The 15,920-nt window shown below is 43.4% G+C and overlaps 1 protein-coding gene across 1 annotated transcript in view; it reads right to left on the bottom strand.

Moving 5' to 3' along the window:
• Positions 1 to 13,788, bottom strand: part of AGPAT5 (1-acylglycerol-3-phosphate O-acyltransferase 5) — a 33,348-nt gene extending 19,560 nt beyond the window's left edge. Inside the window, exons 1-4 of the mRNA XM_081906483.1 lie at positions 13,676 to 13,788; positions 13,140 to 13,381; positions 7,789 to 7,858; positions 6,499 to 6,614 (exon numbers count right to left, since the gene is read on the bottom strand). Of these exons, the coding sequence (XP_081762609.1) occupies positions 6,499 to 6,614; positions 7,789 to 7,858; positions 13,140 to 13,358 (405 nt within the window). The 5' untranslated portion in view covers positions 13,359 to 13,381; positions 13,676 to 13,788. The remainder of the gene's footprint in view (positions 1 to 6,498; positions 6,615 to 7,788; positions 7,859 to 13,139; positions 13,382 to 13,675) is intronic.
• Positions 13,789 to 15,920: the final 2,132 nt, after the last annotated feature.

Raw genomic sequence — 15,920 nt, 5'->3', positions numbered from 1 at the left:
ATGCGACGTGAACCTAACGCAACTAGAGGTATGACTGTAATACTACGTTAAATGTAGAGTGCAGATGGAGCGTAAATGGGAGCACACTTTCCAGTTGTGCTTCATGAACTACACCTAGGTTATATTCTTCTAAAAGCACAGCCAATTCTATATGGAGACTAATCAAACATTCCAAGAAAAAGTCATTTAAGTATGGTATTTCCCCCTCCCCCAATGGAATACAAAGCAAATAATATCAGCTAGATCAGGGGTCGGCAAAGCTTTTGTGGCTTGGGCCGTTTCACGGTCCCACAGACGCCACAATGGGCCAGAGTGTGCGCACCCATGCGCAAACGCTATTTCCGGCACTCCTTCTGGCACAGAGGAGGCGTACGCAGCTTCCCATTGGCTGCAGGAGCTTCCTGCAGCCAATGGGAAGCCGGCCAGTGTTGTGGAAGGCCAGTTTAGCGCGGCGCACGAGAGCCAACCGAGCAGGTGGCAGGGGTCCATGGGCCAGTTAAATAACCCCCATGGGCCGCTTGTGGCCCATGGACCTTAGGTTGCCGACCCGAGCTAGATGCATGCATAGTCACACTACAAAATGCTGTTGAACCAAGCAACCCACCTTTGAACACACCCACAGTTATGTTTATAGACATGCTTACAATGAAATAAAACCAAAAAAGGGGGCACTATATAAGCTACAAGTATTTTAAACCAGTGGGCAGTAAACAACTAAATAAATGCAAGAGTGTGAAATAACTTATGAATGTGCAATGGGACTCCATCTGTACTCCACCTTCCATCCCCAGCCTGGGCTATCCTCTCTCACATCTGCTCTGGAAGAATAGGGGAGGGAGAAAATCCAGAACAGATTTCGGGGTGAGGCATGGGGGGGGGGGGAATAAGGAGAAGCTGTTCTATTTCTGCAAAGCACTATTTAGTGCTTAGTTGAATGCAACCCATTTTCAGAACTGCAGATATATTGGCTAATTCTTGAACTGGTTCCCCAAGCGCAAAATGGAAAGGAGAGAGAAGGAAAGGGAAAGGCCGATGGCTTCAATTAATACCAGATGCCTTGACTTAAAAGAAGCAGTTGTAATGAATTCATGAACACATCCATGCATAACAGTTAATTAATAAAATGCCCTATTGTGCCAAGTTAACAAAAAAAGAGTTACATTTCAAGTATGGCATTAAAGGATTCTATTCCCCAGCCTGCTGGTACAGTACTCTGGCGCAACAGAGAACAAAACTGCTCTATCTTCTGCACGATAGCCCTTCAGGTATTTGAAGACAGCTATCACGACTCGCTGTAGTCTTCTCTAGGTTGAATATACTTGGTTCTTTAAATTGTTCCTCAAATAAATTGCAATTCTTATCCCTCAACATCTTGGTCACCATCCTCCAGAGATACTGCAATTTGTCAATGTCTTCCTTAAAATTACAGCACCCAGAACTGGACATAGATGTGGCCTGAATAGTACGTAGTAGCTTTTCCCAACTTTGGGTTGCCAAATATTGTTGGACTTCAACTCCAATCCTCACTGCTTCTGCTAGCTAGGAATGATGGGAGTTGCAGTCCAACAACATTTGGGGACCCAAGCTTGAGAAAGGCTGATGTAGAGAATACAAGAGGGATTGCCTCAGAATCAGGATTATAGCAGACCTCAGGTGTCACATACAAGTAATAAAATGATTATTACAGTCAATTAAGATGAAAAGCTGCTAATGTTTAATCACTTTATCGCTTTGTTCCCTAATTTCAACCTTGGCCAACTGCTTCAAAGCATTCAGCAGCCCTTGTCTGCAAAACAAAGACAGCTGGCTCAGCATGCAATGCCTACTCAAGAGAAAAGCAACAGGCACACATACAATACTGGATTGTATCTGATTAAGTCAAACTCAGAGCAGACCCACTGAAATCAAAGGACTTAAGTTTATCACGTCCATTGATTTACTCTAAGTATGACTTTGCCAAACACAACCCTAACTTTTAATATAGGAAACTTATTATAAATGGGCTTGACCAGCTATAGGGTAAAGCATGTAATAACAAGAAGTAGAGGGTTGAAACAAAATAATTACAGGGAGCTATAACATATCTCACAAAGGAAAATGTTAAAACCATCACCTCTGATGAAGTTACTACGTGTTTTCAAGTTCTAAATTCCACTGAAATCCCCAGGCTTTCCTTCCAAGTAAAAATGTTTGCAACGGAGAGATCAGTTTTCTATAGAGTCAGGTGGATCAGGTGATATTTTTCTGCCACATTTTAAGCTATTACTTTTTATCTACATACATGTTCACTTCACGGCACTGTGTTGTGTATGTAGGACTTTTCTGGGAATCAACATTAAACTGAGAATCAACAGAGTGTTAGAATACATTTCCAAGAAGCTGATAAATACCTTATTAGCTTTTTCATAGTTATTCTCTAATGCTTTAAGAGTGTGCTTTGTGCTTGGGGAGGAAGCATACAGAAGTGTTTACTAGCGTGTTTTCCTTAAAAGTTGTGTTCTGCTTTCTACATATTCAGATCCTACACACATATATTCCACAACAGGATGTTTATCTGAGGTAGGAAATATGCATTCCATCACAATTCTGTAATTAATTGTCACTGGAAAGTTTTAGTGGAGCGCGAGTGACATCACCAACACAGTATCAACAGGAAGAGGAGGAAGTGGTTTTTTGTTTTGTTCTTGTACCATTTGGCATGTCAGGGAGAATTAAAAAAAAAAAGGAATACCTGCCAACTGACTCCATATACTTTGCATATCCTTATCAATAGAATTTCCCATTAAATACCTTTAAGTGCCATAATTTGCAGATGTGATTTCCGACACTGAATGTTGGCCAAGGTGTCCACTGAATTCTCCTATTTGCAGCATGAAAAGCATCCACAACCCATGATCTAAAGCTGCCTTTCTCAGCCTGTGGGTACCCAGATGTTGTTGAACTACAACTCCCATCACCCCTAGCTAGCAAGGCTCAGGGATGATGGGAGTCGTAGTCCAACAACATCTGGGGACCCACAGGTTGAGAACTGCTGATCTAAAGGAAAACACAGTTTTTTATCTCCTCATCATCCATGGGAATAAGACTGCTCAGCAGACTAGTATTTTTTGGAAGTTAACTGGGAAAACTGCAGATGAATGATCTTGAACAACTATGGGGAGTAAACAAAATACCTATCCTAAAATGACAGCAAGTAGAATTATTTACTGTGGTTGCACAAGACAGGAGAAGAACCACCTGGTCCTAGTCACTTGTCAGGAGGAAGGGGGTTGCTTCCAAGAGGAGAGGGAGCTCCAGGAATGGGCATTTTCAGTCTGGTGATAGCCACTGGCAAGAAAACCAACAGCTGCTGGCTGTTTCCTGTGGGAAACTGAATTCTGGACTAAGCAGGCCTTCGGCCTGATCCAGGAGGGCTCTTCTTGCGTTGCTAATTTGCTGCCTCTTCCCTTCCAGAAAACAGCAAGAGCATTATTCTGATGAAATAATCTGTTATCACATGGCTACAGACCAAGGAGGAGGAGGACAATTTGGTCTCAGCCTGAGGATGAAAAATACATAGCCACAGGCTGTCCTGAAAACCACTTCCAGAGGTCATAAACACACCATACATTTAGAGCACATGTCACCGGGGGGGGGGGTGTCAGGATTTTAGAGATGCTTAGGTGAGGGGCATGGACAAGAATAGGTGGGGAACCATATCCTTGGAGCTGTAGTTTGTGAAGGATGCTGGGAATTTTAGGTCTGTGAGGACCTAAAACTACAGTTCTCGGAATTCTTTGGGAAAAACCTATGAACTATTAAAGCAGTTTGAGGATTTGTGGGACTATTTAATTTTTGGATTTTATTGCAAGATTTTTAAAAATCTGCAAAACGCTCAATATCTCTGGAGTGAAACAGATAAATTGGACAGGATTGCAGGACCTGTATTGAGAAACAAGGGAAAAGAGGCAATGTAAAAACAATGCTGTCCTTCCTTGTTCCCTGGACTTGACATCTTTCCGCAGGGCCTGCAAGACAGAGCTGTTCCGCCAAGCCTTTGGCCAGGGCACAGCCTGACTCCCTCCTTTGGCAATCTTCACAGAACTCTACCCAATGGTTGCCATCAATTTGATTTGAAGTAATTTTTTAATGAAATGATTTTAAAATGTTGTCTTATTTTATTGTTGTTAGCCGCCCTGAGCCCGGCTTCGGCTGGGGAGGGCGGGATATAAATAAAAATTTATTTATTGTTTATTATTATTTATGCCAAAGGAAAACAACTTCACTGGTTCAACTGATTTGTACACCAGCAAGTAAATCACTACAGTTCATGCCATATTGTTTACCATGAGGTACCAAAGGTCCATTTTTCTCTCAGTGCACCTGCTAGATCAAATGCTGGCGCATACCAACTAACAACCATGTGGGAATGATTTGCAAAATCATTCTCTGCAGCGCTTGCCATACAGAGGAGTCAATTTTCTTATGCCCATAAGAAGTTTTTTGTTTTGTTTTTAAACTTATTGCTATGGAGAAAAATAGCCAATCTTATTTGTCAAGCTTTTCAATCCACACGGTGACACACTCAATGAGCAGTCACATATTGTTTATGAATACGCAGGGTGAGATTTTACCACAGAAGCAACAGCCATGAAGAGCAATTGAAAGTTTCCTCCAGGGGGAACCTATTTTCCATGCACCAAACTTGTAGGTCTGAGTCAAACATTGTGGTTCTTAAGAGAAGGCAACCAAAAAAAGGATTCCATGGGGGAACTATAACATGTGTAAGGTTACTTACCACCAGGGTGACCATATGAATAATCCCAGTTTACTGACCACATAGATCAGGCTGGATCTCTCCAGGGATCTACTCCCAACTTTTTGAGTGGCCTTCACACAGAAGCAGTAACATTTGAAGTGATTCTTATGGTGGCCATTTCATACATTGGATTTGGCAAAACACAACTCACCCTGATAATTAATATTTTCTATGGCAGCACACCCATGGAAGATCAGTCACTACCTGGTCTGAACTAGAGTTGCCATATTTCAAAGGGCTTTTTCCGATTGACTTGCCTAAGATCCAGGACAAAGCGCCGCCTTTCGGAAATCCCCCCCCCCCAGACATCAAATCCGCATTTGAAATCCCAGTAATGTCCAGATGTATGGCAGCCCTAGTCTGAACGAATGACAAAGGGGAACCTACAAGAAACTAATGTATGAAAATTCTACCCCTCATCCCCGCCTGGCAGCAGAAAGCAACTCCAAAATATATAAGGGGTTCATTCATTTAAAGTGATTGTATAGAGTGGCGTTCGAAAAATGGAGGTATGTGCTATGCAGCTTGTGTTTTTGCATCTGCGAACCAACATCTTGTGACTTTCGGGACCCAAGATGTGAATTATGGGACCATATGCAGAGAAGTGGAAAACTGTCATTATAGCTCTTATCTCTCTCTGCTAAAAATATATGTCACGAGTTTAGATATGGAACCACACTCACCTAGTGAGAAACACTACCCCTTGTCTCCCAAAGATCTTCTGAATTTCAACTATTGTGTCTAATGGAACACAGCTCACTAGATCACCCTGATAGCCTACTAGGATAAAATCCATATGAAGCTCAACTAGAGGAGCAAAAAAGCAAAAAGGAAAGAGAATAAGAAAATATAAGAACATATCTAAATCAAGTCATTGACATAAAAGGGCTACTTGGTGTTTTTTTAATCAGAAACTTCACGGTGACAAAGACATAAAAGCCACAATTCAGCGAATTTTAGCATATGCAGACATCTATCAAATTATTCTTGCTTTCTTTGGAAACACAACCCAATTTTGCTAACATGTTATGAATATGTGCAACAGCAAGGATATTATCCCATAAATAAACACAGTCCATGCACTGAGTCAAACCCAGGACTAAAATGTCATTAAAGCCAGACTGAAATACGTAACTAATTTAACTAAAGGATAAATGTTTCAAATGCAATCCTATATATGGTTACTAAGAAGTCAACACCACTGAATTCAGTGGGACTCAATTCAGTACGCTCGAAATTGTCTTAGGGTTCATCCTGGACCCACTTACCTGAGAACTCCATGTCACTTACTTCTAATAAATAAATAAATGCCAGAATTGCACTGTTAATCGTGTAGGACACGGACACGTGGTTTTTGCACCTTAGCGGGCATTGTCCCAAGTTCAGTGAGTTACTTTTAGTTTGCTAAACACCTGACTGGAGAGCCAAAAATACCCTCCTAACCCTATCAGATAAAATCTGCTAACTAGAAAGAGTTGACGTTTCACTATTCTGTTTCAAATATGAAACAAAAACACATTATCAAGACAGAATCATTGCATGGACCAGACTTCAAGCATGCCTTACAGTACTTGGGACTAAGTTTTACTGAAATAAATGGGATTTACTTCCAAGTAAATATGCTCAGGATTGAGGCATGTCAAAATTTAGCAGAAAGTACTAGTTATTTCATGTGACGTGGAGAAAGGATTAGGATTTACCTGAGAAAAATACCACCCGTATAAAGGAAGCCACTTTAACCCGTCTTTCAAAACATATCGAACATGTCCCAGAGCATTTTGCCTGACGGCCAACATATCTGCTATAATCCAGTCAACTGCAAAACAAACGAACAAAACTCAAACATTTATGTCCCTAGGCTAATGTCAAAATCCTTCCCAACATTATTTAATGCTCGTCTAGTGCTTATGAACATGAAAGATGAACTGTGGTCAGTGGCAATGAAAGGTAAGTTCTTTCCACAATCATATTCCCCTATTACTCTTTAGTATTTTAGCAAACATTTCTTCATTTTTTAAACAAAGCTTGTACTGTTTGCATAATACCACTACATAACTGTTAATCTCCTGCCAACACAGAATAGATGCATATCTTGAAGGATCTGGTGAGAAACACTGACTCAACAGACAACGAACCAGAAACACAGCTTCATGTTTAGTAGTGTTTTCTTAAAACCAGAATCAGAAGAACTAGAAGTAATGGGACTTCTTGAAATTACCCCCCAAGGTTCCAGTATTTACCACATTATTCTGTGTTATAATGCGCCCCCATGTATAAGACAACCCCTATTTTTGGGGACTCCAAATTTACAAAAGAGTTGTGAGTTGCTGAGCTTTTCTTGGGGGGAGGGGGATTGCTGAGAATCGCTCAAACATTACTTTATAATTTTAAAAATTGTCTTATACACGGAAAAGTGGCGTAATATAATTTGCCAATCAGCCAAGTTCAAAACACATATTAGACACTTGGCAAAAAATGAGCAGCACACAATTAAAACTGAACACTGTACGCAGTGGAAATCACTTTTGCTCATGAAAGGCAGAACCCCCCATTTTTCACCAATCTTACTGCATCCCTCTTGAGTGTTACAATACCTTCTTCCATTGGTTCCTCCCAAGCTTAGGGGTGGGCATTTCAGTGGGCTGCCATGAGCAGGACTGGAAAAAAACCAATGGGGGTCTTGCTTTGTGCAAGAGCCGCCAATGGATACAACTGTTTGTGTTGGTTCAAAAGCACTTCCAAATTCGAGGCACCTTGTTAGGAAGCATGTGGGGGCTGTTTTGCAAAGAAACAGCTTAAAAGACCCATTATCCTGCTCATCTATCAGGATCATACCGTGTATTTTTGTTTATTTAATCTTAACATGCAATCCCAAGTATCTATATCTAGAGAATTTCATTCTCAGTGGTTATATTAACACTTTTTGTTTTTGCTTTTAATAATTATTTAATTAAAAAAAACTCTTACAGGTAAGGAAATTGCATACAAACCTGTACACTGATGATTTGATATATATACCACATTCTCCTTATTTTTTGGCAGGTCGCCATACAGAATTATCTAGGAAAGAAAAAAGGTACTTGATTTAACAGCCTGAAGAACACCAACAAAACCTAGGATCAAGCTTTATTTTATTTAAACTCTTGAGAGAGAAGATTTAACAATTCCCACATTATGACAGGACTACCTTTTCCCTTTCTTTCACCTTGATGCCCCAACTTAATCTACCCATGACTTTATGTGGCACTTTACTGAAGTCAGAATGACCATGTATAACTTAAGCGTTCACCTGAGTCTATGAAACTGAATGGATGTACAACTAAATTGGCTTATAAAAGTGTACTCTTACATGCAATCATTCTTTTACAATGAGAGGAGAGAGAAAAAGTTTATCTTGCAAAATCATGACATGTTCATGCTGGTGCGGTTCAGGTAAAGTCTTAATACTGATTTGATTCATAGTATTTCTAGGCTGCTATTTATTCCAATGAATTTCAAAGCAGTTTACAAAAAAAAAAAATACAATTACAGCAAAAGTCATACGCAATACCCATTGAAGCAACATTAAAAAGATGGCAGCAGACATTGTCTTAAGTGTTTCTATGTAACAATCAGTACCTGATCAGTTCAAGAACCAACATGTGAAAATAATGGAATTATTTCACGTGAGGGAATGTATTATGCTTTAAACAGAGACCCAGCTTCCATCTTTGAAATCCCTTTTAAAAGATGAAAACCCCTTAAGCACACTCTCTCGATCTTCCTGTGGAATTAGTAGCAAACATGTATGCATATTTATAAAGCAAACACGATCCAAATATGTAAAATATATTTTTCTTAACACAACCTGATTGAGGTAAGGAACACAAGTGAGAGAGGGTTGGGTTTTTATTTTACTATCATCATAAAGATAGAAATGGCAGGGGAGGAGACAGGAAAACATTACCTCATGAATGAAGAGAAAGCAATGAAAGTACTTCAAGCACAAAACTGAAAAGTTTAACAGGATGCAGAAGTCTTTGACCTCTGGATGACTAGTTTAGTCAAGCATACTCAATGAAAGGACCATCTAACATCAGTTTGGTACCCTTAGTTTGAAACATCTGCTTGCTGGCAACAGTGCTGAAATGAACAGTTGATCTTGAAAAGATTTGCCTAAATACAATTGGCTGACTACAAGCTTCCTTGGAACTCGCTTCCGAACTGGCATGTCCAAAGATCAGGATACTACCATCCCATTTAGCATTCATCTCAAAAGATTTTTGTTTGCTTGTTTGTTTAAACGTATTATTTTATTTTTATGTATTCATTAAATTTATATACTGCCCTTCATCCGAAGATCACAGGGCGATTTACAAAAACACAAAAATATATAAAATAATAATTAAAAAAACCAGAAACAATATCCCTGGGTCCCAGTCCAATTTAAGAGGCCTTAGATTTAATTAGATGTTTAATTAGCCAAAGGCCTGAGGGAAGAGGAATGTTTTTCCCTGGTGTCTAAAGATATATATAGATATATAAGCCAGGCGAGCTTTCACAAGCAGGGAGACACTGCAGAAAAGGCCCATTCTCATGTTGTTACGCTTTGGGCCTCTCGTGGAGACACACAAATAAAGGGCCTCAGGTGGTGACTGCAAGGTCCTTGTCGGTTTATATGGGGAGAGGCGATTCTTGAGGTTCGGCCCTCAGATGTTTCGGCAGCCAAAAAAAGTTATCACTTCCAGATCTCCAACGAAACTACATGCACTTGCCCTAAAGATCTCTCATTTTTAAAAGCAGCTATTAGTTTGGGGAGCCATTCTAGTTTATGATCGGGAAACTACACTGTAATACATAGCAAGTGGTAGTTCTCATCAGTGGAAAGGATTTGCTGCTTCTGTTAGCACGCGTAGTTTGGTGAAGACATTTTAAAGACATCAAGCAGGCACTTGGTGTAGCGACAGGCAAAATGTAAAGCCAATGGACTTTTAAGAGTAATATAGCTTATATTATTTAATAAAACTGTCTTTGGAATGAATGTACTGACAGGTTGCAGGTATGGAATTGTATGATCAAATGTACCACCAGTGAGAAAACAACAACTCCCAATCCTGGCCCCAAACCATCTTGTGAAACAGATAAGCCTGACTGAAATTAATCTCTTTGTCATTGTTAGTATGTTTTGCTTTCAAGTGGGGAACAGACCACTGAATCGTGCAATTCCCCACTTACAATCCGAAGTGGTACGGCCTAGGAACAGCTTTACCACATGATGAACTGATGGTTTAGAATGAAACTAGAAGTCATCCTCTAGATATCAGGCTTAGGTAGCACAACTCGGGGAAGAAAACATGCAACACAAGTTGTTGAAAAATTCTGCAAATTGAACTCTTATTAGCATCTTTAAGAGTTTCAACAGTTTAATTACTAAATGAAATTGGAGGAAGGGACAGATAATTTCAGTTGGGTGCACCAAAGCCATGTAGAAGTAACTCCTCCTTCTGATGTTGAATGTATGGGCTTGGATGGAATGTTAACTGGAAGTTCAAGGCAAGTTAAACCTATGCCTTGTTTCACATTAAAAAGCAACAGGTAACAACATGGAGTGCTACAACAAGGGACAAGTCAAACCACAATGCCTTATTAGAGAAGTGGGACTGCCGATTTATGGATCTATTTAAGTCCACTGTTCACAGGGATGTGGGTGGCGCTGTGGTCTAAAGCACAGAGCCTAGGACTTGCTGATCAGAAGGCTGGCGGCTCGAATCCCCGTGATGGGATGAGCTCCTGTTGTTTGGTCCCAGCTGCTGCCCACCTAGCAGTTCGAAAGCAAGGTAAATGGCATTTCTGTGCACTGCTCTGGTTTGCCAGAAGCGGCTTAGTCATGCTGGCCACATGACCCAGAAGTTGTCTGTGGACAAATGCCGGCTCCCTTGGCCTACAGAGCGAGATGAGCGCCGCAACCCCAGAGTCATCTGCAACTGGACCTAATGGTCAGGGGTACCTTCACCTTTACCTTTTACTGTTCACAGAGAGCTCATACGTCTATGCCTTTCCTTAGATGGGTGGCAAAGACAGCTAGGAAGGACCATACTTGCATAATTTGCTCAAATACCAAGCCATTCAAAGGATTACAGGGACCCTGCAGTCCTCCAGACACTGTGGAACTCCAGTCCTCTCCGATCAGCATGGTCAGTGGTCAAGGATGATGGAAGCATGTAGTTCAGCAACATCTGAGAAGCTACAGGTTCCCCACTCAGGGGCTACCTTTCAGTCCAGAAGGATAGCCCTTTCTAGTGCTGTATTCACGTCACAGCCACTATTGAAGATCTGCCATTCAACATATATGCACGAACCACCGTTTCAAGCACGTTGTCTGAACCAGTGTAGCTGCAGTTGAGTGCGGCCAACCAGAGATGCACAAAACACCACCTTTTAAAAAGGCGTGGTACCTTGATGAGCAACACACAATATCATACCTTTTCCTTTTATATTCCTCTATGTCAAATTCCAGAAGGGCAACCATATTATTCTGTTAAGACTTAACACCAGGCATGGTACCTTAAAGGCTGGCAGGTTTACAATGGCCAGCTTTCACTGGCCAAGTTCACAAAGCCTTATGACACAATAAACCCTTTAAATCTTTAAGGTGTACAGAATCCTCATTGTGTTATTCCCCTTTCACTCTCTAGTTGGGAGGAGCCCTGCATTTGTTTCCCGAGTGCCAGTTAGACAGTACGGTGGATGGTAAGGCAACTTACAAGGTCCCAGACAAGTCAAGATAGTCTCCTGCAGATGATAAACAACCGCCAAAGTTGGCAGGAGTAATCTTGGAAGGCTCGGACTCTGCTGGGGTGGAAGAGTCTGCTCCTCCCCTTTAACCCTAGAGAGGTGGAGGTCTTGCTGGAAAAAGGCAAAGATTGCCAATACAGATACTGTTTGTTCACCTGCTCATCTACCAATGTGGGTAAACAGTGGCCTTTGCAAAAGAGCACCAGCAATCCTTATTCAACTGCGCTCTCTCTGTGCTGAGAATAGAGCCCAGCCCAGGCATGGAGGTGGAAAGGAAGAGCTGACTGTTGCTCCTTGCTACCTCTGCTCATTTCCCACCTGCTCGCTTGCCAGCCTCTCTAGGTTGTGCAACCTGGAACTGGGTTCAACAGGCAGAGATTCCTCCCTGCTCTACCACCCACAGAGAGTGGAGAGCAAGTCGAGGCAGGGCTGTTCCTGATAGCTACCTCTCTTCCTCGATCACTCACCCTCCGAGTGATGTACTAGCCAGAAAGGAATGGCAGAAGTGCACCGTCACAATGGGACAGCAGCAAAGGCTGGGTGCATCAGACTGAACGTGCCACTCAAAGGGGCATGGCAGGTAAGCTATGGTGGAGAGGCAGCCACCGCTAGGAGCAGCCACCGCCTCTGGTAGATCACCTCTTTCTGGGAACCACAGTTACAAGGAAGACTAGACCAACTGTGCCACCTTTGTTATTTATATGCCGCCCATCTGACTAGGTTAGCCCAGCCGCTCCAGGCAGCTCCCAACAAAAAAACACCAAACATTAAAAGCTTCCCTATACGCCTTCAGATGCCCTCTGAAAGCCAGATACAGTGGTACCTCGGGTTAAGTACTTAATTCGTTCTGGAGGTCCGTTCTTAACCTGAAACTGTTCTTAACCTGAAGCACCACTTTAGCTAATGGGGCCTCCTGCTGCCACCGTGCAATTTCTGTTCTCGTCCTGAAGCAAAATTCTTAACCCGAGGTACTATTTCTGGGTTAGCGGAGTCTGTAACCTGAAGCGTATGTAACTGTAGTTGTTTATTTCCTTGACATCTGGTGGGAAGGCGTTCCACAGGTCGAATGTGACTACCAATCGGGGTCCCTTTCCCCCCACCCTCCCGAAGGAAACTCTGCTGTCTCTCCAGTGCAAATGCGGTTTGCTGTGCGCAACCTTAACTGTGCTGTACTCAACCTAGGTGTTACCAGCATCGAGGAAGTAGGCAGAGCCCCAGCGCTGCCAGGGAAGGATCGCTCCCATCTGCGAGGCCACCCAGAGCCAGGGAAGGTGAGCAAACCGAGGGGGCAACCCCCTCTCTGCTGGGAAGGGAGGGAGAGAGAGAGAGCGCAGCGAGGAAGGCGCAGCCCCTGCCTCCGCTCGCTCACCTGCGCGCAGCCTCGCCACCTGTAGCCAAGTTGCCCGAGTCCCTCTCCGGCTTGGCATCCAGAGACGCGACATGGTGGAGAGGTAGGGGGAGAAAGGTGACGTGGGGGTGGGTTCCTATCTCCCCAGCCCCCCCCCTAAGGAGGCGTGGCGCCTCCGCCAGCCCCCCCCCCGCCCCCAGCAGCAGCAGCCGCCCTGACCTGCACGCCGGTGTAGTTCTCGAAGAAGAAGAGCACCATGCTCTGGTAGAGGGTGTACAGCCGGTCATCCACCTCGTGGTAGACGCGCGCGGGGAGCAGCGTGGAGAGCAGGCGCCAGGCGCCCCAGGCCAGCACGTAGGTGGGCGCGGTGCCCATCATCAGGGCGGTGGGCAGCACGTAGCGCATGGAGTAGGTGTGCAGAACCAGCGACAGCAGCATCTTTCCGGCCAGAGTTGGGCTGACTTTAAAAAAGGGAGGGAGAAAGAAAGAAAGAAGAAGAAATGAAGACCCGGCTCCTGGGCTTGGCGACGCCGCTAGCACATGAAGGAGGAGGAGGAGGCGCCTCTTCTCACGCCTCGCAGCCTGCAGGCGCCGCCGAGGAGGAGGAGGAGGAAGAGGAGGGCTCCGCAGCTCGGCCGCATGGCCCGCGGGTGGCCCAGGCAGGAAGCAGCGTGGGAGGGCGCAGCGGAGAAGCAAGGAGCAGCCAGCACCGGCAGCTCCTCCTCCGGCTGGGGAAGCGCACGCGAAGCCCTCACCTGCCCGCCACCCCCGTGCCTCTTGGCCGCGCACCGAGGAGCAGGAGGAGGAGGAGAAGGGCGCCGGCGACGAGGCAGCTCCGCCTCTTCTTCGCCGGAGACTTCCGGGGGTTGGCCAAGGCTTGCTCCGCCCGCCCGCCCGCCCGGAGGAGGCGAGCCTCTCCCCGCCTCGCTCTCGCTTCTCCCCTCGTGCCCGAGAGGGGAAAGGCGCCCTTAGGGTCCTCCTGTCAATGTTTTGCAGATTCCAAACGCCGCATTAATTCGTTAGTCTTTTTTTGCTGTTAAGCGCGCCGGAATTACTTATAAGCTAAACAAGCTATAGCTTAGGGCCCCACTTTCTTGGGGGCCCCAAACTTTTTAAAAGAAAAAACAAAACTGGATGTACCAATTTCCAAAATATAAGATAGAAAACAAATAAAGTAAAACCTACATACAGCAACAGTGTTTTGTGTTGTGTAGGCTCCTAGGATGTAAGCAATGGGCTCCACCCGCTCCCTAAAATATCACTGGTTTGCTCATTTCTATATATAGGGTGGCACTGTTTGAAAGCACGTCGAAGTGCAAGTAGATAAATAGGTACCGCTCCGGCGGGAAGGTAAACGGTGTTTCCGTGCACTGCTCTGGTTCGTCAGAAGCAGCTTAGTCATGCTGGCCACATGACCTGGAAGCTGTACGCCGGCTCCCTCGGCCAATAAAGCGAGATGAGCGCCGCAACCCCAGAGTCGGCCACGAATGGACCTAATGGTCAGGGGTCCCTTTACCTTTATATATAGGGTCCCTACATTCTGCATGGACTGGTTGCATGGCAACATGTGCAAATGGCTTTAGATACTTATTAGGTTCATAAATTACCATATAGCATATATTCAACACAAAAACAGCGATGATTTGTTGTTGACAAAGGACAGCTGGACATATAAAGGGCCCCATTACCTTCAGTAGCTTAGGTCTCATCAAACCTAAATCTGGCCCTTTGTTTAGATTATTATTATTATTAGTTTATTTTGTTAGTTGCTGCTTTGTTAACAGTGCGTTTATACACCACATTTCAATAAAAGAATGGAAATGGTTTATGGAATATTGACAGATGAATTGTAAACGTAAAAGAACATTGGCAGGATTATTGTAATCTACATTTTTATAGGGGTATATATTTAAAGTAGATTAATAAATGAGCAAATTAAGTTAATTTGGATATGCGGAAGATATTAAAAAATAAATTTAAGGAACCACAGAAAGAGAGGGAAGGAAGTCAAGTTTTATTAAGATAAAATCAACAGTGTCGTTAATCTTGAGTGATGTAAAAGTGGAGAACTGAATAAAATGGTTATAGTAAAATATTGCAGGAACAAAAGACAAACAGAATGAACCGTGGAAGGAGAAGGAGGGAGGTTGTTGGATATTTAACAGTATGTAAAATGTTTATTTATAATTGAAAATTTAATAAACAGCTATAAGCTGCACTGAGTCCACAGAATAGATCAGGATATAAATTCAAGAAATGATAAGGGACTTTATTATGTGCTTACTATCCATGGACTGTAAGTTGGTATTGCAAACACTAATGGTGCTGTAAAGCTCACATAGATGTCTCATTTGGCCGGGCACTTGCAAAAACCATTTGCTGTGGACAGAATGTTGGTTTTTCTACAGAGGAGACCTGTGTTTTTAAGTTTGCACTTGGCCATAAAGCTTAATGGGTAATGTTGGGGAGGGATAATTGTAAAGCACATACTTTGAATGCAAAAGGTCCCATGTTCGGACCCTGTCATCTCAAGTTAAAAGGACCGGATAGCAAGTGGTGTGAAGGGTCTACACATCAACAAGGCTGAGGCTAAATTGGGGAAACGCTCAAATACACTGTCCTGCAGTCCTTTGTGGAAGCGCTGCATAAGATAAATGAATCAGTCATGCAAGAGAAAAATTCAGGAAATGTCCTGACAAGGACACTGCTGACAGACAGTTGCTTGGATTGTAGTAGTCGTGATAGTCTCAGTTGTGTAGACCAGGGATGGGGTTGGCATTCAAAATCTCACTGGCCAATGCTGAGGATGATGGGAGATGTAACCCATCAGTATTTGGGACACTACGGGTCACTCATCCCTCGTGTAGACTGAAGCTTCTAGAAGCAATTGCACCACGGTGCCACTTTTTGCCTTGCTATTATAGACCAGCGCGGCATTTCTCTCTCATAATTTCCTTACCTTTTATTTTCCCTCATAAGAGCTCAAGATAAATTAGAATA

Source organism: Podarcis melisellensis (assembly GCF_964234715.1).
Source record: "Podarcis melisellensis genome assembly, chromosome: 3".
NCBI lineage: Eukaryota > Metazoa > Chordata > Lepidosauria > Squamata > Lacertidae > Podarcis > Podarcis melisellensis.
Note: the sequence above shows the minus strand (reverse complement) of the source record. Positions and strands in the feature narration are given on the sequence as shown.